Source organism: Vipera ursinii (assembly GCF_947247035.1).
Source record: "Vipera ursinii genome assembly, chromosome: 14".
NCBI classification, from domain to species: Eukaryota; Metazoa; Chordata; class Lepidosauria; order Squamata; family Viperidae; genus Vipera; species Vipera ursinii.
In genome coordinates this window covers 3152592-3176741 of record NC_139527.1, presented here as the reverse complement: position 1 = coordinate 3176741, position 24150 = coordinate 3152592, and the positions used below count along the sequence as shown (strand labels likewise).

Here is a 24150-nt window from a genome sequence, read left to right as displayed (position 1 = left end):
TATCAAACTTGCAGGGTTCAAATGATTCAGCCCTCCATGAAGACTGCAATGTTGTGGGTTCAGGATATGCTGTAGCTCCAATACATAGCAAAGACAGAGGAATGTAATAAAGTAGATGTTAGATGTTTTTGTGCCAGCCATGGCAGTTCCCCAAAAAGGTCATCAGATGGGAGCAAAGAGGCTTCTTTGCTCCCACTGGTGGGTCAGAGGTCCCCGGCCCCTGCAGCCCCATTGGAGGGAGAGTTTTATGGTAAGGGAGGGGCTGAGACCCCCCATAAATACCTCTGCTCAAGGGGATGCTCTCTCTCTAGCTCAGCGTTTCCCAACCTTAGGAACTTGAAGATGCGTGGACTTCAACTCCCAGAATTCCCCAGCCAGCTATGCTGGCTGGGGAATTCTGGGAGTTGAAGTCCACGCATCTTCAAGTTCCTAAGGTTGGGAAACGCTGCTCTAGCTTACTCTCTGTTCTCTTTGTTCTTTCTTTTGCTTGCTTATCCATGAGCTCAACCCAGGCATGGATGCCTCCACGCCAGGGAACTCTTTCTATTGACTTTATCGTTAAATAAAGCTTCGACTGATTGCATCCCTGCGTGCTGCCTTTTACTTGCAAGCACCTTAACGAACATCGACCTCGTGAGACCATCTCACAGTAGATGCACTCTGCCCTCTCTCAGAGGCATTCTCGCCTGGGCATCCTCTCTAGGGCAGTGGTCCGGCTGGGGTAAGAAGGGAAGAGAAGAACCCCAGCCCTGGCGGAAGCGCTCCGAGCGCCATGTTGAGCAAGGGCGAGGGCGGGGGAGTGGGAGAAGGAGAGGAAGCGACGCAGAAAGGGCGGCGCCGTCGCGCCTGCGCGGAGGGGCTGCCTCGAGCCGCTGGCGGTTTTTTTCCCCCCTCTCTCCAGCCGCCCGGGCGGAGCAGTGCGCATGCGCCCGGGCGGGGAAGCGACGAGCGGCGGGGCGGGGGCTGTCGCCGTCGCCGCCGCTGTCAGTTCCGGCTGCAGGTCGAGGAGCCGATCCGGCCTCGGCGCCGCCTGAGGAGACGCCGCCGCCTCGCCGCCACGGGAGCGGCCGCTCCCCCGGAGCTCCCCCCCCGTCCCCGCCCGCCAGAGGCCATGGCCCGGGACTACGACCACCTCTTCAAGCTGCTCATCATCGGCGACAGCGGTGAGGGAGGCGGGCTCGGCTTCTCCGGCCGGGGAGAAAGCTCGAAGCGAGCCTGGCCTTTCTGAGCGCCGGGAAGGCGGACGGGCCGGGGGGAGGGGGAGGGAGGGAAGGAGGGAGGGAGGGAGGGAGGGAGGGGGGGCATGGGAGGGGGGGAGTAGGGGGAGACCCCCCCAGAAGCACTTAAGGTAAGGGAGGGGCCTCAGAATAGGAAGAGGGGGGGCTCGGGTGGATTGTCGTGGGGGGGTCCGGATAAGGGGGGAGCAGGGCCCCGAGCAGGGGGGAGGGGAGGAAAGGGAGACCCCCCCTAGAAGAAGGTAAGGGAGGGTCCTCAGGAGGAGGAGGGGGAGAAGGAGGATTGTCTTGGGGGGGTCCTGATAAGAAGGGGGGAACAGGGACCCAAGGAGGGGGGAGGGGAGGGAGACCCCTAGAAGAAGGTAAAGGAGGGGCCTCCAGAGGAGGAGGAGGGGCAGCCCAGGAGGATTGGGGGGTCCTGATAAGGGGGAGCAGGACCCCAAGGAGGGAGGGGGAGGGAAGCAGGGGGAGAGCCCCAGAAGGGTCCTCAGTAGGAGGAGGGGAGAAGGCGGATTGTCTTGGGGGGGTCCTGATAAGAAGGGGGGAGCAGGGCCCCAAGGAGGGGGGAGGGGAGGAAAGGGAGACCCCCGTAGAAGAAGGTAAGGGAGGGGCCTCCAGAGGAGGAGGAGGAGGGGCAGCCCAGGAGGATTTGGGGGGTCCTGATAAGGGGGAGCAGGACCCCAAGGAGGGAGGGGGAGGGAAGCAGGGGGAGAGCCCCAGAAGGGTCCTCAGTAGGAGGAGGGGAGAAGGCGGATTGTCTTGGGGGGGTCCTGATAAGAAGGGGGGAGCAGGGCCCCAAGGAGGGGGGAGGGGAGGAAAGGGAGACCCCCGTAGAAGAAGGTAAGGGAGGGGCCTCCAGAGGAGGAGGAGGGGCAGCCCAGGAGGATTTGGGGAGGGTCCTGATAAGGGGGAGCAGGGCCCCAAGGAGGGAGGGGGAGGGAAGCAGGGGGAGAGCCCCAGAAGGACTTAAGGTAAGGGAGGGTCCTCAGGAGGAGGAGGGGGAGAAGGAGGATTGTCTTGGGGGAGGGTCCTGATAAGAAGGGGGGAACAGGGCCCCAAGGAGGGGGGAGGGGAGAAAAGGGAGAGCCCCCCCCAGAAGAAGGTAACGGAGGGGCCTCCAGAGGAGGAGGGGCAGCCCAGGAGGATTTGGGGGGGGGTCCTGATAAGGGGGAGCAGGGCCCCAAGGAGGGAGGGGGAGGGAAGCAGGGGGAGAGCCCCAGAAGGGTCCTCAATAGGAGGAGGGGGAGAAGGAGGATTGTCTTGGGGGAGGGTCCTGATAAGGCGGGAACAGAGACCCAAGGAGGGTTGGGGGGAGGAGGGAGGCAGAGGCCCCCTCAATACCTGAAGGACCCAAAAGGGACAGAGACCCCAGAAGGATAAGGGCTGGGTGGGAAGGAGGCGGGGGGGGGGATTTGGGGAGGGGGATCCAAGATGGCTCTGCTCAGCTCTGGAGCAGTAGGTCCCTGGCTTTGGTGGGAGGGTCTGGCCTGGAGAAACGTCAATGTCTTTTCTGCCTCTGTATTTATTTGCTGTATGTGATGATGTCTTCTTGGGGTGGGGGGTGCAGGACCAGAGCCATTGCTTTCCTTTCCTTGAGAAATCTCTATGGAGATTCTCAGTCATCCAGGTCGGGGTTGTCCCGAGGATGTTTTTCAAAAGGCAGTTGGACTTTCTTCGTTATTTCCTTGAAGGCGTTTCGCTTTTCCTCCAGGAAGCTTTTTCAGTTCCCAAAGGCAGCCGGACTTTGTTATTTCCTTGAAGACGTTTTGCTTCTCATCCAAGGAGCTTCTTCAGAAGCCGACCTGCGAAGCTTCTCGGGTAAGGAGAAGCGAATCGCCCTGAAGCGAAAACCAAGAAAGTCCAACTGCCTTGATAAAGACTCTCCTTGTGTAGGGATGCGTGTATCAATAATAAGCAAGGTTGGCATTATACGTTTATGCAACTGGCATTGAGTCACTTTTTTTTTTTTACAAAACGGTCAAATGGGGAGGGAACAGAAGAATTCAGATTGTTGCATCTTTCAGCAGGGATGAAACGCCTCTTGTTTGGAAACCTGGAGAGCCCCTGGTATTGACTTTGCAGGATACATTCTGCTTAACCGTGATTTTGCTCAGTTGGTGTAATTTCTGACTTCATGCGTGTGACGTGCTGAACCATCAACTGGCCCCTTGGCCTGGATTCACCCAACAGTCTTAAGATAAACTAGCTTGCTAGTGGTGGTTCAGTTAGTCGTGTGAATGGAGCCAGTGTGAGTTTGTAGTTTGCCTTGATAACGTTCCTTAAAGTGGCTATTTTCTCTGTAGGCTTTTCCCCACAACAGGCATGTGTGTGACTTCTCCATAGTCACTCGGTAATCTTGATGGCTGAGCAAGACTTTTATATAATACTTCTGATCACTGAAACACTCTGTTTAGTAGGGTGTATATTTATTGGATTGATCCCAGGCTTTCTCCACAGAGAGCAGTGATTTTCGTGGACATCTTGTGGCCACGTGTATAGAATCCTTGCAACTTCCTTCAGAGGTAGATTAGATTTATACAATCTGTTAATAAGTTAATAGGTCATCCAATGAGATCTATAGCAGGGAGGATGATCTGAACTATGATCTTTTATGGTTTTACGTAGTCTAAGCACTCCGACACGTACAGGTAGTCCACAAGGGCCAGAAAAAAATTCGTTACTAAGTGGTGCAGTCATTAAGCGAGGCATCGTGTGATCTCGCCTGATTTTACAGTCCCTTTTTGCCACGGTCAAGTGAACCACTGTGGCCATTAAGTGAGACATTGAAACAACTTGCTGCCCTTCCTATTGACCTTTGTTTGTTGGAAGCCAGCTGGGAAGGTCACTTGACGGATCCTGCAACCGTAAACAGGAATATAGGCAGTCCTTGACATCTGACCGCAATTGAGCCCAAAATTTCTCTTGCTAAACAAGATATTTGTTCAATGAGTTTTGCCCCATTTTGCAACCTTTCTTGCCAGAGTTGCTAAGTGAATCCCTCTAGCTGCTAAGCTAGTTTACACACTTGCCAAGCGATTCTGGCTTCCCCGTTGACTCTTTGCTTTTCGGAAGGTCGCCAAAGATGGTCATTGAAAAACGGCCCTAAGATTTTCTTCAGTGGCTTTATAACTTCAAAAAGGTCACTAAAAGAGGACTGCCTGTAGTTTCATAAGACCTTCATTCATTCCCTGGTGTGATTCAGGCCTATCACTCCCCAGATGTGGAAATCCAGCCTCCACGGTGTATCAACACAAGGTTTGGACTGTGGTGGGAATCAAATGGAGAGAGAGAGAGATCCACATTGCCTTCAAGTCTCAGAAGGAAGGAAAGATCCGAATGTGTATTGTACAATAAGTTACTGTGGATTGATGGAAGGCTGTTGTAAAGTACTCCAGAGATGATTCTTAGAGGCTGGATAGAAGACAAAGATAAAAGACACTTAAGAACTACATTTCTTTTCAGCCACCGTATTACACCTATCCAGAGGTTAGATTTTTTTAAGTATACGCCATTATACCTACAGCACTTTAGAGAGTACATAATAATAAGGCTGCCCTCGGCCACAGATAGCTTGTAATTTAATTTTGTTTAAAGGAGTAAAGGAGAGGCAACAGTAACCTGAAATGCATACACACTTCCTTACTTATAATTGGGGCTAATGTGAAATAATTTCTACCTTTATTCCCAGTCCCTCTGAATAATTTTAATTTTAATTTTAGTAGTAGCGTCGTAGCGAAACGGAAAACCGAAGGTGGGGATTGAGTTTTGATCTGCCAATCAGGCAACCTAATCACGGTTCATCTAAGAAGCAGTCAGGTCTTAACTTACACAGCCTTTGGATTATATGAGCCTAGAGATTTAGTGAAAGGGAGATTTATAAATAGTATGCGGTCTGTAACAGGTTTCAGGGCACTTTTTAATTTCCGTACCTGATGGGACAGCTTGAATGGTTAAATAAGGAGCACTTGATTGAAGGGCCCTTGTAGGGATATGAGGCAAACCTTGAAACCTAGGTGTTTATAGTTTTATAGGCCACGCTACAAGAGATTAGAGTATTTCGTGTTGATTACAAGCGCTTCGCCATTCCCACATCTGATTGTTGTGAGGAACGAGTCACTCTCCTCTTCCCTTTTGTATTTAGCCTTAACTTACGGACCCAAAAGCTCAGCCTTTTCTTTCTTTCTTTTTTTTATTGTGTACGATTCATAAAAGTTTCTAGAAAGCAAACAAGGCTTTCGTGTTTACCGAGGTGTGAGCTAGAAATTCAAGCTTCAGTTCTCGCCTTGCCTAGAGTTTTGTTTAATTATATCAGGAATATTATCATTTCCTCATTACTGGTCTTTTTTCTTCTTTTCGTATGGCCTGTCTATCTTATAAGATTATTATAGGCCCATTGAAATAGAAACTGGTTTGAAAGTTTTGTGGAGTAGTCCTCGACTTAGCAATCACAGCGGAATTCCAAATTTCTGTTGCTACGTGAGGCATTCAGTAAGTGAATTTTGCCCTGTTTCACGACCTTTCTTCTAAGGCACCAGATTAGGAACTGGGAGATGGTGAGTTCTAGTTCCGCCTTAGCCATGAAAGCCAGCTGCCTGTGCTGGCCAGTCACCAGGAGAGGGTGAGTTCTAGTCCCGCCATGTGCATGAAAGCCAACCGGGTGATTTTGGGCCAATCACCAGGAGACCTGAGTTCTAGTCCTGCTGTACCAATGGGCCAGTCATCAGGAGATAGTTGGAAGTTAAGTCTTCTGCCACCTAAAAAAATTCAGGGAAGTGATGCGTGGTGTCTTCGTATATGGACACGTTAGCTCGGCGCCCATGTTCTTCTCAGACCGTTTTTCTCCATTTCAGCACATTTAAGACGTGTGGACTTCAGCTCCCAGAATTCCCCGTGCTGGCAGGGGAATTCTGGGAGTTGAAGTCCACCCGTCTTAAAACTTGCCGAGGTCACGAAGCACCGCTCTGAGCCCGAATGTTTGTTTTTGTGTCGTGTGTGCTCTGTCAAGCCAGAGTCTGTGGCTTGTCGGCCACTATTGCTGTAATGCGGTGAGTCGGGCTGCTCTGCCGAATGCTGTTGCGTTTTCATCCCTGTCATTTCCATCGTCTCCTGTCACACACACACACACACCCCGAAACGTTCTCGCGTCTTTGAGAGCTTTTATCGCCACGCTGGAAAGATGGAGGTCAGCTTGTGTTTGGGCAGAAACGGGCGAACTGGAGGAGGAAGAGGAAGTGGTCGCTGCATCCTGTTCTGTATAAGGCTTTGTCTCTTAGGCACCAAGGAAAACATCCCTTCTGACCTTGCAATTTTCCTCCCGGGGGGTGGTCTTCCATCACATGTGAAACGCTTCAGAAATCGCCCACATTTTGGGTGCTTGCCAGCTTGGAACCCCTTGCCCTCCAGACGTTGTGGAGGCTCCATCCCTGGTGGTTTTCAGGAAGAGATTGGAGAGTCCTTTGCCTGGAAGGGCACATGGGCCCTCCTGCTGGAGCAGAGGGTTGGACTAGAAGACCTCCAAGGTCCCTTTCAGCCCTGTGGTTCTACAGAGCCTAGAAGGGCACATGGGCCCTCCTGCTTGAGCAGAGGGTTGGACTAGAAGACCTCCAAGGTCCCTTTCAGCCCTGTGGTTCTACAGAGCCCTTCTTTCGGCCGAGCAGATGTGCCGTATCCAAGCCCGTGCCGTATAAATATTCAAACAGGAGTCCCAGAGTAAACAGCATGGAAATAAAATGCTGCTCTCTAGGGCTCCAGCAGTGACTTGCAGACTTAGCTTTTTTTTCTTTTTTCCCCCCTTCTCTCGTGTAGGTGTCGGCAAGAGCAGTTTGCTGCTCCGTTTTGCAGACAACACTTTCTCAGGTAAGTTGGGCATTGGCACTGCCAGTGGAGCCTTCAGCCAAGGCTCCCCGTATGTGTGTGTGTGTGTGAGAGAGAGAGAGAAAAAAATTGAAGAACATGCGTGAGTTTGGGTCCAGCATATCTGAGGAACCGCCTTGCCCCATTGGAATTGGCTCGCCCTACTCCAGGTGTCTTCAAACCTGGCCCTTTTATGACTTGCGGACTTCAGCTCCCAGGATTCCTCAGCCAGCGTGCACGCTGGCTGAGGAATTCTGGGAGTTGAAGTCCGCAAGTCATAAAAGGGCCAGGTTTGAAGACCCCCGCCCTACTCATTCTGCTAGAAAGGGCCTACGAAGAGCCCATCAGCCAAGGGATTTCGGCTGGTGATGATCTAGAAGAGCCACAAATAATGAGAGGGTTTTTTTGGGGGGGGGTTGTTTAAAAAAAATAGTTTCAACGGGAGAGTTGAATGGAAACAGTGGAGGCCAGGAATACTTTCTCTTAGATAATTTGTCAACCTCCGAAAAAGGATCCCTAGTCAATTTTGCATCATTCAGAAGCAGCCAGCTGTCTGTAATTGGCTTGTTGCAGGTAGTACCCTCAGAAACTCCCACAATTTCTGTGCTGTTTTCCCCCCACCCCACCCCCCAACAGGCAGTTACATTACCACAATTGGCGTTGACTTCAAAATTCGGACCGTTGAAATCAATGGGGAAAAAGTCAAGTTACAGATCTGGGACACTGCGGGACAGGAGCGCTTCCGGACGATCACATCAACGTGAGTCTGTTTAAAAACCCAATCAGAGAACTGGATTAAGCCATGGCTTTGTTCTGATAAGACCCCAATTTCTTCCCCCTAGCTGTTGTTTATTTTCCGCCCCTCCAGTTTGCCTCACGAGTCGGATTGTCATCTGTGAAAGGTACAGAATATTGAAAATACGTGGAAGCGTTTGTGGGTTTTTGTCTTCACATAATAACAGTGGTACCTCGTTATTCCTGGCTAATTTTTCCCATGAGACACGATGGGTACCAAAAACGAGTATCAAACATTTTCCCCCCCCCCATAAGGAATGATGTAGTGAGTCACAAGGCAGCCGACACCGACAGATTCTAGCTTGTGCTTGGAGAACCAAACCAACGATGAGTACCGGGACAAAAATTTGCATGTCAAAATGCATTGAGTATCGAATTTGATGAGTTTCCCAGCAGTTGAGTACCAAGGGACCACTGGGGGTATTTAGGGTTTCTAGCCGCCGAGATACGGTTGGAATACAACTCCCAACGTCCCCGACTGCACGTTCCAAGGACTGTGAGAGTTGGATCTCAGCCGTCCTCAAAGTCCCACCAAAACTTGTCATTTAGTTTGCTCCTGAATTAGCCAAGAAGGGTCGCTAAAATTACCGGCTTGGTCTGAGTAGGTCCTCCGTTCTGTACGAGACGGTGTTGCAAGCCAGAGTGAGAGCCGAGCTCGTTGCGAGCCGTTTCTCTCTTGCTGCCGGCTCCCTTTTCCACACAAAACGGACATATGAATAGCGCTGAGGTTTTCCTTTCTGTAGAGCAAGGTTGTCATAGAATCCTGGCAAAGCGGGTTCAGGGAAAGAAACGGCAGGCCAGCTCTGAATCATTGCACGCCAGAAAAATGGGGAAAACCCCCACTGAGGCCACTTGAATGCTTTGGCGCTTCAATCTTTTTTCTCCTAGCAGGGAGGATTTATCTGTCCAGTTGTAGCCCTTTCGTTGGCGCCCTTTTCATTCAAGAGGGTGGTTTGCCAGGGAGAACAAGAATTAAGAAATTGACAGTATAATATTTTCACTGGCTTACTGGTCTGGTTTTTTTTTTTTTTTTTTTTTCCCCCAAAGAAGCCCGAGAATTGTGAGGAAGTCGAGGTATTTCCAGCGGCCAATTTCCATGACCTAAAATAGATTTGTAAGGTTGCTTTGGAAGAATTCTTGAGTGGCCTAAAATACCTTTGCTCTATACGTAACGCCTTCTATGTAAAGGGCAGGGCTTGATTTAGAGCGGATGATACTTAAAATGTGGGATTCATTGTCTCAGCTTTGCACCAGCTAGGGAGAAGAGTGAAAGCCAAGCAAAAGAACAGCATTCCAATTTGCCGTTGATAGATCAATCTGATGGCGCTGCTTTTCGCAGGACGGAAAGAAGAAATTAATGCTTGGATAAGATTAGATTTGCACTGATACGTTGAAGGAAGAATAGGCTATACTCTGCCACACTAGTCCAGTGCAGATCGGCAGATGTGATCGGTGTTAGTCTCAGGTATCTAACATAGGCCAGTGGAACATGGCTACGATCCTCACAATTGATACAAAAGCCACAAGTGGCGCAAAGAGCCATGGAAAGGGACAAACTAGAAAGAGCCGCACATGGATTGGAGAACAAACGAAAGGACACGACATCATCAAGAGAGTCAAAGCATGGAAATGGAAATGGGCTGGTCACATAGCCAGAAGAACTATGGGCAGGTGGACCAAGGAGGTCATAGAATGGATCCCACTTGATCAAAAGCGTCCATGAGTGAGACTTAGATAAGGTGGATGGATGGATGGAGATCCAACCTAGAATGAAGGAGAAATTTCCTGACAGTGAGAACAATTAATCAGAAGTTGTGGAGGCTCCATCACTGGAGATTTTCAAATAAGAGTCTGGACAGTCATTTGGCTGAAATAGTTTAGGCCAGGGGTAGGCAACCGTGGCCCTTTTATGACCCGTGGGCTTCAACTCCCAGAATCCCTGAGCCAGCATGGCTCAGCTTGGAATCCTCTCCCTTTCCCCTCAGCGTGGGCTGGCTCAGGAATTCTGGGAGTTGAAGTCCATGAGTCATAAAAGAGCTACGGTTGCCTACCCCTGGCGTAAGGTCTCTTGCAACAGGCAGGGGGGGTGGACTAGAAGACCTCCAAAATCCCTTCCAGCTCAATGATTCTATGTTTTGTTGATAAGTGTGTGTGGATCGGATTAGAATTTGTCTGATAAGACATCACAGTTTGCAGTTAGGGAAGGAAGATTCTTCCAAACCCCTAAATTTCTCTTTTAAAAAAAAACAACAAAAAAACTGGAACGGTTGCCTATGTGTACCTTAAGGACACTTTGCGCACTTCTTAAGACCGTGTGAGCGCACGGGGCAGAGCCAACCCTGACTTCCTCACAACCCAAAAGCGTACCCTTTGTGGTTTGTGCTTTGTGAGCCAGCCTACAGCAGGAAATGGTGAAGGGGTGTGCAAGAGGCACTTGCAGACAGACAGAGAGAGAGAGAGACGTGTGTCAGCGTCTCCTTGACAGTGTCAGCAGATCTTTTCTTCCGGGTGATGTGCGTGTGCAACCAACACGGGTGGCTTAGTGGATGTCTTAACGCTGGCTCCGATAGGGAAAGTCCCTCTTCTAAACGAGAACAGAGAAATCTATGCCACGGGCCCAACTCTCCATGCAGGGCCACGCCTAGGGGGCTGAGCGTGTCCTGAAGTTCCCCAAATGTGTAACCACGTGGTGTGGAGTTTGACTGAGGATCTCGGTTTTTCAGAAGAGCGAAAGAGAGAGTTACGTTTTCTGATTTCTACTGGTAAGAAGATTGCTTAATCAATCCCACGAGGCAGAACAATTTCAACATAAGACTTCCTGAACCTCAGTATCCTGTGTGCAGTTGGCCAGTCCTACGGTTAACAAATCCGAAGTAAACTTTGTCCATGGGCAGATATCCGTTGCAAAGCTCGGCTGTTCTCTGGTGCCTTCACAAGTCTTCCCCTGGACAAAAGTTTCTGGTCAGGAGTAGGTTTCATATCCACAGCTCCTTCTCCTATTGGTGGTGCATTACTCATGCGTAGTCCTGTTGATGTTCTAAAGCAGGGTTGTCCAACTGGGTCAACTTTAAAACCTGTGGACTTCATCCATCTCCCACAATTCCCATGGCTGGCAGGAGAATTCTGGGAGTTGAAGTCCGCAATTCTTAAAAGTTGCCAAGGTTGGACAGCTCCAACCATGTGAATGAACCTTTATTGTCAAAGTACAACCATGTATACATTGAGATTGGCTGAGCCTCCCTTCGTGCCCCCACCCCCCCAGCTTACTGTGACATAAACCATCTTATTACACCATGTGAACGAATTGCACCACACACCGGTCTCGCAAGTCAATTCTGCATAAAGTTTATAAAATTATTTCCCATTCAAAAGCCTAACAGCCCATGGATAAAAGCTGTTCTTCAGCCTGTTGGTACGGCTGGCTATACTCCTGTATCTCCTACCCGATGGGAGGAGAGTAAAGAGATACCGACCAGGGTGTGAGTTGTCCCTGAGAATCTTCCTCACTCTTCCAAGGCAGCGAGCCCTGGCGAGGTCATCCAGTGGTGTCAGGGAACAGCCCACAATGTCTTGTGCTGTGCTCACCACCCTCTGTAATGCCTTCCTATCCACGGCTGTCAAACCAGCACACCAAACCACAATACCATACGAGAGGACGCTCTCTATAGTAGACCGGTAAAAGAGGGTCATTAGCTGTTGTTCTACCCTGTTCTTCCGCAAGACCCTGAGGAAGTGGAGTCTCTGTTGGGCCTTTCTGGCCACCTGGGTGGTATTAACTTTCCAGGTCAGATCTTTGCAGAGGTCTTTTATTCATCATCATCATCATCAATCATCATTCTAGCCATTGTCCATCCGCTGCAGGACGAAGGCCTCTTCCGCATGTTTCCAACCCAGACGGCCCTGAGCTTCCTTTTACCAATTGGGCCCATGGTATTTGCTGATGTGGTCGATTCATCTTGGTTTTGATCAAGTGGGATCCATTCTATGACCTCCTTAGCCCACCTGCCCTCAGCTCTTCCGGCTATGTAACCAGCCCATTTCCATTTCAATTCTTTTACCCTCTTGATGGCATCGTATACTTTCATTTGTTCTCTAATCCATGGATCGGTACCGGGTCGCGGCGTGCCAGCAACCGGTCCCCACAGAGAAGCAAAGCCCGATGCGTGGGACCCAGGCAGCACACAAAACCACGCACCCTCCGGTCCATGGAAAAACCTTTCTCCACAGAACCGGTCCCTGGTGCCTGAAAGGTTGGGGGGGGGATCTCTGCTCTAGTCCACGTATGGGTCTTTCTATCCTGTCTTGTGATCCCGAGCGTGTCTCATATATATATATATAATCTTCCTTGGTGAATTTATTAAGCCTAGCCTGACTCTTTTTCAGGTTTATTTTTAAGCGAAATGGTTCTCCTGCTCTGTGCAGCTCTTGTATGTGTCTTGTAGGAATATTGTAATTATTCTTATTAATGTTTGATTATACGGGTGTATCAGGATGTTACCAGAATGTATCAAAATATCAGAATATTTTGGTGGTGATTTTCTTGTACAACGACCGGTGCCCTATTTCTGCAAGTTTGGATGGCCCCGTAGTATGAATCTATAAATAAATGCATAAGTGATGGTTTTGTTCAAGCAGAACAGGTGCCAAGGGGGGTACTAGGTGGATTTCAGGTTGAGGCGCTGAGTTAAGCTTAATCCGTAGTAAGCTGATTGCCTTCCAAACGCAACTCGCCCTAAGTCAAGGAGTGCCTGTAATGCAAAAACAGAGAAGCCGTAGGCCCACTGGGGAGAATTTGACACCTGCATTAAAGCAGGGGGCCTTCAAACTTGGCCCTTTTATGACTTGTGGACTTCAACTCCCAGAATTCCTCAGCCAGGAGGAATTCTGGGAGTTGAAGTCCACAAGTCATTAAAGGGCCAGGTTCGAAGGCCCCTGCATTAAAGCCTCTGAAAGAGTCTCTGTGGTTGATTTTGGTCCATCTGCTTGTCATCAGGATCCATGCAGGTTTTTCAGAATCCACAGAGTTGGGAGGAACCTTCACCCTTCCAGACAAACGGCTGTCCAACCTCTTCTTCTCCAACAATGGAGCACCCATCTTCTCCCCTCTCCCCCCCCCCCCCCACTTCCCCAGGCTTCCTTCAAGAAGGTTGTGATTACACCTAGAACTTCTGCCCTGGCCTTGATAAGTTCGATGTTATGACTGGAGGAGTGACTTTTATGTTTCAGGGCTAGAGTCCCGAATGATGATATAACAAAAATGGAGGTTGACGTTTGTCCTTCAGCCTTCCTCCGTATCTCTCTATGGTAGGATTTCTAAGGCAGGTTGATGGGGAAGGTCATCCCTCAGTATCTCCAGCTGCCCTCCTCCCCCGCCCCCCGTTCCGTCACCGCCATGCCTTCCAACCTTTCTTGTCATGTTGAGACTTTAGGAAAAGTGCAGAGAAAGAGCAACAAAGATGATTAGGGGACTGGAGGCTAAAACGTATGCAGAAGGGTTGCAGGAACTGGGCATGGCTGGTCTAGCCAAGAGAAGGACCAGCAGTGACACGGATAGCGGTCTTCCAGTATTTGAGGGGCTGTCACAGAGAGGAGGGGGTCAGCCTGTTTTCCAAAGGGGCAGTGGATGGAAACTGATCAAGGAGAAATTTTCTGACAGTGACCACAATCAACCAACGGAACCGCTTGCCTCCAAAAGCTGTGCGTGTTTCCATCACATCAGGCTTTCAAGAAGAGACTGGACAGCCACTTGCCAGAAATACATAGGGTCTCCTGCTTGAGCGGGGGGGGGGGGGGGTTGGACTAGATGATCTCTAAGGTCCCTTCCAACTCTGGTATTCTGTATTCTATTCTCCCCCGGCTGTTTCTTCTCTCCTGAGTTTCTCATCTGCTCGAGGCAGGCTCCTGGGGACAGCAATTGTCCCCAGCTCACCAAGTCCTCTCCATGGCAATCTGATATTTCAGATCTGCCAATTCTGCTTCCCACAGATCTCTCTTTCGGCTTTCCACATCATGCGCTTCCCCCCCTAGCGTCAATGCGCTGAAAGGAAGAGCCAGCAACCTGGCTGATCTCTTTCTTTCTCTCTCTCTCTCTCTCTCTCTCTCTCTCTCTCTCTCTCTCTCTCTCTCTCTCTCTCTCCAAAACACATCCGTATTTTTGCTTTCTTACAGTAGGAAAGCAGGAAAAGAACTCTTTTTAAAATCAGAGAAGCGTTCTTGCGAACTCTTGTGCTACCGAAGCTCTTTTAACACACCCTGGGTGTGTGTTAAAATCAGGATCCAATCGGAGCTGGTCACTGGGGACCAAAGGTTTTATTCTTCCAAGCTTTTGGCTTTGCGCTGGGGCCCATCATCCGGGAACATCTCTCTCTCTCTTTCCAGAATATGCGCACCTGGGCTGTTCTACGCATTGTATTCGTCTGGTTCCTGCTTGCGCGCGGCTTTTAGTTGTTAATTATTAATTAAATTAATTACTTATTAATTAAGCCCCTTCTGTGTCCGCTCACACTTGGCCAATAAAGAATTCTATTCTAATTTCATTAGGGTGTTGATGGCTGGCTAGTAACGCGTTGATTGTTGTTTCCTGGTGCCATATAATGTGCCACGTCACCATATAAATATGACACACAGCACAGCCCGGTGCGCACAGTTCTGGAGAGAGAGTTGACGGTCCCAGCCCAGGCCCCAAAAGCTCAGAAGAGCAAAACCTCTGGTCCCGGTGACCAACTCAAATTGGATCTTGCAAAATTATCCCGGGATGCCTGCTTTTCACCTTCCTTTGCGGTGTTCAGTCGGTTTTGGATGTTGAACGGTCGTTATCCTCCCGTCCTAAAGTGAACTGATGGATAATAGTGGAAACGTAGACTGTCCCCTGAGATCTTCTTCTTCCTCAGTTTGATGGTCGACGTGTGTTGGACTTCAGCTTTTTAGGATTCCCTGAAATGATAAAAGTGCACTAGAAAAAGAAGATGATGATGATGAAGAAGAAGAAGACAGCGGGTAGAGCTGGAAAGTCATCCAAGGTGAACTTGGATGAATTTGGGGGGTCACGCCTTGATAACGGTTCTGTCTCTGCCCTCAGGTACTACCGAGGCACCCACGGGGTCATTGTGGTTTACGATGTCACGAGCGCGGAGTCTTTCGTGAATGTCAAGCGGTGGTTGCATGAAATAAACCAGAATTGCGACGATGTGTGCCGGATATTAGGTAAAACTCTCTGGTTTGGGGAAGGTTTTGATAGAGCAAGGCCCCCGCTACTGGAAGGCCTTTATCCCCCCATATGCCACTACAACTATTTCAATTTCCCAGTCTCCCATTTATTTTGTTTATAAACTTCAGTTTTAGATAAACTGGGCCTTGGCCCACCATTAACCCCTCCCCTATCTGTAGTATTAGGATAAAAATTCAAATCTAATAATTGAGAGCTTGCCCTAAGAAAAGGAAAAGAGAGAAAAAGGCAGAGGTGACGAAGCTGGCCCCCTTCCAGAATGGCAGCCGTGAGTTTTACAGATAGTCCTCAACTTACGACTGGCTGCACAGCAACTGAAATTACAAAGAACCTCTAAAAAAAAAAAGGGTGGGGGAGGGACTTTCAACCCAGGCCTGAAAGTCTGATGATCAGATCCCCTCTGTGGTCACATGAAAATAAAATAAAGCCGTAAATTTGCAGTGTCCTGCAATCACATGACATGTTATGACGAATTTGCCCCCAAACCCGCACTTTTATTTCCAGTGTCCGTGCCGATAGCGAACGATTGAGTTGTTTTAACAACTGCAGTGTTCGCTGACATGTTCACTTAATGACACCACCACCCCAAAGTCATAAAATCAGGTTGGTCACTGGGTTAGGATGCTGAGCTTGTTGATCGGAAGGTCGGCAGTTTGGCGGGTCGAATCCCGAGTGCCGCGTAACAGAGTGAGCGCCTGTTACTCGTCCCAGCTTCTGCCAACCTAGCAGTTCGAAAGCACGTAAAAATGCAAGTAGAAAAATAGGGACCACTACGGTGGGAAGGTAACGGCGTTCCGTGCGCCTTTGGCGTCCAGTCATGCCGGCCACATGACCACGGAGACGTCCTTGGACAAGCGCTGGCTCTTCGGCTTTGAAACGGAGATGAGCACCAGCCCCTAGAGTCGGAAACGGCTAGCACGCATGTGCGGGGGAACCTTTACCTTTACCTTTTAACAACTGCAGTGTTCACTGACATGTTCACTTCATGACACCCCCACCCCCACCCCCACCCGAAAGTCATAAAATCAGGTTGGTCGCACGATGGGCCCGTTTTACGACCGCCACATAATTGGCAGTCTCCATTTTGGTCCTATGTGGAGGACTGCCTGCCATTCCAACACATCCAGAGAGCTCCCGGTTGAGGAAGGATCAGTTACGTTCCAAACAAGAGACGTTTTTGACAGGAGCATTGCTGTCCTTATGATTGTATCCTGAATTATTGAGGCTCCCTTGAGGTTCCTCAAAAAAGAAAGAAAAAAAGCGGGGGGGAATATATCAACCCCTGGGGCAAGAAAGTAAAACTTTCATCACTGCTAACTCAGATTTTATACCTGTCTTGAGCCGTCGACGGGTTCGGATCCACTTTCACAAGTTTGCAGCCGTGACTCTCGGTTTCCGTTTGCTCTTCCAGTTGGCAATAAGAACGATGACCCAGAACGGAAAGTGGTGGAGATGGAAGACGCCTATAAATTTGCTGGGCAGATGGGCATCCAGCTGTTTGAGACCAGCGCCAAGGAGAACATTAACGTGGAAGAGGTAATTGGGAAAGACGATGGGGGTTTTGCCAGTAATTCTGAAAAGAGCCCAGCGCCGTAGGCGACGGACGAAAAATAGTGGTTGTAAAATAGTGGCGGTGGTTGTAACAGTCGTTGCTTCACAAGTACATGGAACAACAGAGGAGATCTAAGCCATCGGGACAAGATCCAGCAGCCCATCTTCATCTGAAAGATAAGGGTCGCTCTTTTGAAGACAGCAAAGTCCACGTTATGGATAGGGAGGGCCATGACTGGAATCCAGGCCTCCAGGACCCCTTTCCTAACCGCCTCCCCGCCTTTTCCTTCCCTTTCCTCCCCATCTTCTCATTTCTCTTTTTTTTCTTTCTTTATCTTCTCATCTTTCCTGTTATCTTCTCCTCTTGGTATTTTAGCATTTGCCACTCGTTTGTATTTTAGGATTAACTGTATACGATGATTTATGACCTATGACCTATCCCTTTGGGGTTTGTACACTGAGAACTTATGCACCGGAGACAAATTCTGTGTGTGTGTGTGTGTGTGCGTGTGTGTGTATTCAGCCACACTTGGCCAGTAATGAATTCTATCTGTCTGTCCTATCAGATGTTCAACTGCATTACGGAGTTGGTTCTTCGGGCTAAGAAGGACAACCTCGCAAAACAGCAGCAGCAGCAACAGAACGACGTGGTGAAACTCACAAAGAACAGTAAACGGAAGAAGCGGTGCTGCTAATGGCCTTCCTCCTCCTCCGGGGGTGGCAGAGACTGGGCGCTCGGGCAGCCCCGCCCTCGCAGCCTGGCGCAGGCGATGCCCCAGGACTCTTACCCACCCAGCCACCCACCCACCCCATCCCTGCGTGCCGTTATTTAAAGGAGTTCCCTCCGTCTTCTCGATCAGGAGGCACCTTACCGTGTCCGTGCCAAGAACAGGATGGGACGGAGCTGGTTCCGCCCGACTCTTTCCATCCTAAGGTTTATTTCTGTTCCCTCTCGAAGAGCATCTGGTAGACAACCGTGACTTTGCCTACCGAGGGGACTTGAGCGTTTGTACATAATGTATATTGGCTTTAACCAGCTGCACCTCCTCGTGTCCCTTCAGGCTTCTGCCTTCTCTGACTCCACCAATCATGAATTGTTCAGAACTCTCTTTTTTTAAAATTTGTTTACTTGCTCTCCCCCCCCCTCCAGAAGCACAATCTAGTGACCTTAAAAAAAACAGGCGGCCCTCATTGGCGGCCATTCTTCTCCGGCCTTCATTAGCCTTTAAGGAGAAGTGGATCCTTGATGATCATCTGGAGAACGTTTTGAAATCCTTTTTTCCCCCCACCCGAACTCTGGAATAATGGATGTTCCCAGAGTTGTTTTGTTCTCTGTCCTTCAGTCCCCTCCTTCAAGAGAAGGAAAGACACCCCCCCCCACACACGCACACTTTTATAACCTTCAAACCACCGTGGCGGAGAAAAATTAGGATTAAAACTTGTGTTGCCCTCCAGGTGGTATCCCTGTCCTTGTAAAAAAAAAAACTTCAGAACGAAAATCATTCTCTCTCTCCCCCCCCCTCTCTCTCTCTCTCTCTCTCTCTCTCTTTAAATAAGCGTGTATTGTTCTGTACCAGGTATGAAGTGTGAATGCAGAAATGTGCTTCTGATGGGATCAATTCGTTGTGGTTCTCCCTTTCGCCCTCCCCTTAATTTTTGTTTTGTGTGTTCTTTCAAAAGCTGGAGAATTTGGGAAGGGATGGCTGGATGGGTTTTTTGTTTGTTCCCCATCAGAACAAAATCTGCCTCTCTTGATTCCGATTCTAGCTGCCGAAGAGCAAATGGTTCTTCTAATTAGGTTAAAACAAGGTAACACGAACTTCAGCCAGCATATAATCACCAGCTTCTCAGTGTTGATTTGCCCCCCTCCACCCCAGAGCATATCAAGGGGGCAAAATGCCACACCATCCTCAAATCACCGTGACGTCCCACCCTGCGTTGTTCAGCATCGGACGGTGACCCTGGTCATGTTAAGCGACGGCCATTGGCCTCGGACTTCGGACTTCAAATCTTGCTGGAAGGACTCAGCAGAACCCCCCCACCCACCCCCGTTTATTGCCTGGCTGCTCTTTAGGAGAGGAAGCAGCTACCGTCATCCCACTCGAAGCAGTGACGAGTTCCCGCTAGTGAAAGGGCGTCCTCCATTTCGGCACGCTGTTTTTCACCACGGACCTCTCTCTCTCTCTCTGCGTTTCTCGTGATCCAACCTTGTCCGAGACGCTTCAGGCCCTGAGCAATTCGCGATTCGGAAGAAACGAGGAACGCCTGGTCAAGACGAACAGAGAGCAGGGCCTAGGCGTGGCGTGGGGTGCGGCTAGAAACGGGGGATTCTCACCGGTGGGCATTTTCTCTAGCGGGCGAGGGACGTGGAGGCGTGTTTGGTAAGCCTGGAACCCAAGTTCCTTCCCAAGGCTGCTCCTCCGCCGGGCCTGTCCAGCCGGGGGCTGCTACTTAACCTCCAGACCTTGTGAGCCAAAAAGGACAAAGTGATGGATGGGGCCGGTTCACAGGGTTGGGGGAGGGAAGGGGAAGGGGCTGCCCCTTAGCAGTGCTAATGTCGAGCAGTGAGATGTCTTTAAACTGGCTTGCTTAGATGATTTCTGTATATGGGAACTTTCTAAGTACGCTTTTTAAATAATTTAAAAACAAAAAAAATAAAAGATGCCAAGCTGCCACAAGCTTCCTCCCAGGCTCCAGGTCTTTGACTTCTGCTCGCCTCCAGTGGTCGAAACCGCTGGCAGAGCTCCTCAAATCTCGGGGCTGACAGCCGGGAGGTGGAGGCTCTTCTTCTGAAAGGGGTTTTGCCCTCTTGTGGTTTCTGCACAAAAGAGGGGAGGGGCGGCAGCGGCGGGGTTGAATTTCCAAGCCGGAGTTGGCCAAATCTGCCCTGTCTTTTTGGGTGGACGCAAACGGGGTAGTAAGTAATAATGTTGCATTGCCTGTGTGTGATTGTGAGTTTTGCCCCGTGCTAAGTTGATGTGGCCGCAAGTAGCGATTGGATCCTCGGGTAGCAGGGAACACGGATTTTTTTCTTTCTTTCTTTCTTTCTTTCTTACGCTAACAATTCCAAGAGAGAGTGTTGAACTGTTTAAATAAATGAATAATAAAAACACCCACCTTGAAACAGAAAATCCCTTTTTTGCGTGTTGTGTGTGGCCGTGCGCGGAACGGCGGGACAACTCGCCACGGGACGATTTAAGAATTCGATTATTTAAAATAAAATGAAAAACAGTTTGAATTTGTGTCATCCACATTTCGTTCTGTCCCTCCTTTTGCCCTTTTTCTTTTAATGGTTCTATTCCACCGTTTCTTCTATGTTAGCGTACTTCTCGTCCTGCAGCAAGTTGGTGAGTTAGCCGTGGCAAGTTGTCCTAGACCTGTGTGCGCATGTGTGACATCAGACTTTTTTATGCTACATCACTCTAAACACTGTTTTCTCAACATCAGCCACTTTTGAAGACTCCCCAATTTCCCCAGTCACTCTGTTCATTGTGTGTGTGTGTCTGCGCGCGCGCAAATGTAGCCTCTGTGATAATTCAGGCCTCCTGCAATCCCAGGCAACACACAGAAAGCCTTTGAAAAGCTCAAGAGGCATCAAGTCATTCAATGGGTTACACCTCACCGGTTGGCTAAGCAAACCACAATTGGCTGAATCCACTCACCACGTGAGAATCTAAGTCTCTGTGCTTAACTCGCGCAAATTGAGACATGTTTGCCCCCCCACCCCCCAAAAGTAAGCATGCATGTACAGGTAATCCTCAAGACCATCGTGGGGAGCGGAATTTCTTTGGGGATTGCGCACAGCCTTATGCGCACGCGTGACGTTGCCCCCATCACTGCAGTTGTTAAGCAAATGACATGGTCACTGAACGAATCCCAACTTTCTTCGTTGACTTTGCTTGCCAGAACGACCATCGCCTGACGCCGGCACATTGCAACTGTCATAAAAACATGCCAGTTGCTAAGCAGCCGAGTCCTGATCCTACCTATGACCACGGGGATGGTGTGCAAGAACTGGTCGTAAGTCACTTTTTTTCATTGCCACCGTAATGAAACTTCAACCAAATTGCTAAGCAAATGATGGCTAGTGGCGGACGATCAGTGTCTCCCCCCCCCCCGGTTTATCTTTGTGTGTTTTGTTGGCAAGAGCCTTTTAATTTTGTTTAATCGGGAATGGTAACCAGCTTCGGAGAAGGCTGGCTAAATTGATGTCCTCTATCTTCATTGCTTTGGTCCAGAAGCGGTCCACATTCCCACCATCCTTTGGCAGGTGGCCGCTATCGTAGACCAATCGGGCGATGCTTTCAAACTGAACAAGGATGGCTTGGACATCCCCGCAACTCCGCGGAGGATGTTACCTAGCCTGGTAACGAAAGGTTCGGACACCAACCCACGAGCTCGGAGAACGGAGCTCCGCCCTCACCCGCCTTTGATGACCACGTCCAGCTTGATTGGCAGGAGGAGACCCGGCTTCCCCAAAGCATCAGGGAGAGCGCCACGTTTTCTACTAAAATAATGCCTTTATAGAATATCTTATAAAAACCGTACAGTTATATACAGGACTGCTACGTACAAAAATTACGATGTGGTTTGGTATGTACACAGACCTATATAAATACATTCTGTCTGCCCGCTCCAGCAATGTGCTTTATTTCACCCCTCCTTCCCTCCACACACCCACCCACCCCACCCCACCACCAGTAACCCACCACCACCAGTGACCAGCCAAACCAGTTCCCCGGTTTCTCTGGCAGAGGGGAAGATGCCAGTCGGATCCCAAACCGAGGGCAAAGCCGCCTTGGCTTCCCCAGCCCTCTTCCCTGGCAGTGACCTCTTGGACTACATGTCCCATCATTCCCAAACATTCCAACAACATCCATGCAGGCGGGGCAAAGGGGCGGGGTGGGGTGGGGAAGGGAAATGTAGTGCCCTACATCTCCCAGTGGGCACAATATTTAAGGGCTGGCCGATAACCCGGCTCCAACTACAGCAGAGGATATAAGCCGCACATCCTGGCTAAAACCAAGGCTTCTCCGTTCTTGGGCAGAAAAATTAAACCACCTTTTTCAAAAAATAAAAACACGGGAGAGAGGAGCAAAAGTGTTTTTGTGTGCAGGGATTTTCTTTTTAACGCCGGGATTCCTTGCCCATCTCGCCCCCTCTGCCTTCTGCAAGGGGATTTTCCCACCTGTCACGAGAGCCTCCGGATCTGGGTACATTTCTGATTCCCCCCCCCCCCCCCCGTTTATTCTGTTCTTCTCTCCTTCAGCCCTCCTAAGGGAATCCTCGACTCCCGAGCCCAAGAATTCCGTTGCTCAGCAAGACAGTTGTTAAGCGACTTGGCCTCCATTTGGTGACTCTCTGCCCCCGTTGTTAAGGGACTCGTTCGGTCGCGACGTGAATCTGGCCTCCCCCTTGACTTTGCGGGTCAGAAGGTCGCCAAAGGGGATCACCTGCCCTAAGTACACGCCAGTTGCCGAGCCTCTGAATTTTGAACACGTGTGACAGTGAACACGTGGTCGGTGCGACAACCGGTCCCAAGTGACTTTTTTTCCCCCAGTGCCGTTGTAACTTCAAACAGTCACCCTACGAACGGTTGTAAGTTGAGGACTCCCTGAACTCGTTTGCTTTTTTTTTCCCCTCTCCCCCTTTTTTAAAGATGGGAGCCGTCCGTCCCCCCAGGAGCTCAGCTATGGAGAGATGAAGGGCCACCGTCTCTTCTGCAACCCTGGGACACCTCCGTGAGCTTTTTGACCAAGAGGCAGAAGACTTAAGAAAGGTCGGTAGGTTTTTAAGAACAATGGACGAACACAAAGGTGGTGTATTTTCAAGGGCAAGAGCTTGGGGGTTGAACCAACTCCACCAGCTTTTACCTAAGTCTTTTTCCTAGTCTAATCTTTGGCCTGTCAGGAAGAAGATAGGTCTTACCCGGTTGGTCAACCATTATTCCTAAATCAGCGGTCAAGTCTCCTTTCCTTGGCCTCCTCCTTCTACTTGTTCCATCTACTGTCACCCCCTGGTTCACACACACACACACACACAGTGACCACCTAGATTCTGGGAAAGGTAGCAAACGAACGACCAGCAGACCCCAAATTCCATAAAGGGAATGATGATACGCAGCAATTGCTTTCATTACGCTATTCCAACCCCAAATGACGGTAGCCATCTTTGCTGGAGAGGGGTGTCAGTAATATTGGAAGAGTCTGAAGCCCCTCCCCATATCATTCCAGTGCAGGATAAGCTCACAGCTTCCTGCACTGATACCCAGGCAATTATTATTATTTATTATTATTTTTAAACTACCTTCCTCTGAATTTTCCTAGCGCAATCTCTGCACTACTGCCCCTACTCAAAAGAAACTCCCATCGGGCACGTGTGCATCCCAAACAAGCCAATCACACTGTAGCTCAGCCTGTGGTGTCAACTCCTACACCTGTTCCATTAATCCTAGGTCAGGAAGATTGTCTGAATACAGCCATCATCACAGGTGGCTTCCTGCCAAGCATACAGGGATGACGTACGTTTTATTGGCCATATATGTCGGGATTCTCTTGCCTACACCTGTCTTGGTTCAGGAGCTCGGAAAGGGCCAGATTACACCCAGCCCAGTCTTTGCTAAGCCATGTTGGCCGGGGATGATGGAATTCATCATGGTCTGAATTCAGGGGGAGGAACATTTTGGAAAAACCAACGTATGAAGGTTGTCAGGGAGAAATAAACAATCTAGCTGGCTGAGGAATTCTGGGAGTTGAAGTCCACAAGTCTTCAAGTTGCCAGGTTTGGAGAAACGGGACTTAGATGTTGCAAACTACCAAGTCAATTTCATTCTATCTGACCAACTACCGCATTTCTTCTTCTTCTTCTTCTTCTCCTGGAGCTTTAAACTAGGAAGCTGTAAGAAGCTATCTCCATGATGCTAATTTTAAAAATCTGCACAGCTACGTTTCCTGCTGCTATAACCTAATCGCTCCAAAAGGACCTCAGTAGCGGCGATCGTGGCTCTGCTGGAGCTATTGTTCCCAAGTTTATTGTTCCCAGAGTGGTGACCTAAGAGTGGGGGAGACCCCGGTTCTAATCTCACCATTATTTAGTCGCAGAAGCTCCCTGGGAGATATTGGACCACTGTCTCTCAACCCCAAAAGCAGAGTGGCGTAGACATGAAGATCCTTAGCTAGACGCTGGGAGATCCAGTCCAACCTCAGCCATGGAAGTTGCCTGGATGATTTGGGGGCCGGTCAAGTGCCCCCCCCCACAGCCCAGCTACCTCATAAGTGCATACCCCCAGAATATAAAATATTAATCCTGGATTTTTAAGCAGGAAGACTGGATTTCTGTCTACCTACAGCCTCTTCCTTCCGCTGGTGTTTTCCAGATGTTTTGGGCCAGGCTCCCTCTCATGTCAACCTGTACAGGACAGGGGTCCAAGATCTTTGGAAGACACCGAACACTTGTTGGAAGGATAATCGATCTCTGATGGGATGGGCTATT

At 49.6% G+C, this 24150-nt stretch overlaps 1 protein-coding gene across 1 annotated transcript; it reads left to right on the top strand.

The window, feature by feature from the left end:
* Positions 1-962: 962 nt before the first annotated feature.
* Positions 963-19760, top strand: RAB35 (RAB35, member RAS oncogene family). The gene is made up of 6 exons (XM_083373611.1): positions 963-1163; positions 7041-7091; positions 7725-7848; positions 14962-15086; positions 16520-16644; positions 17226-19760. Exons 1-6 carry the CDS (start codon positions 1112-1114, stop codon positions 17352-17354), a joined length of 606 nt encoding a protein of 201 aa, XP_083229737.1. The 5' UTR covers positions 963-1111; the 3' UTR covers positions 17355-19760.
* The last annotated feature ends 4390 nt before the right edge of the window (positions 19761-24150 follow it).

Coding starts and splice junctions, on each gene's coding strand:
- RAB35 (XM_083373611.1), top strand. CDS start 1,112: ATGGCCCGGGACTACGACCACCTCTTCAAGCTGCTCATCATCGGCGAC. Junction 15,087..16,519: donor CGATGTGTGCCGGATATTAG/GTAAAACTCTCT, acceptor TTGCTCTTCCAG/TTGGCAATAAGAACGATGAC. Junction 16,645..17,225: donor AGAACATTAACGTGGAAGAG/GTAATTGGGAAA, acceptor CTGTCCTATCAG/ATGTTCAACTGCATTACGGA.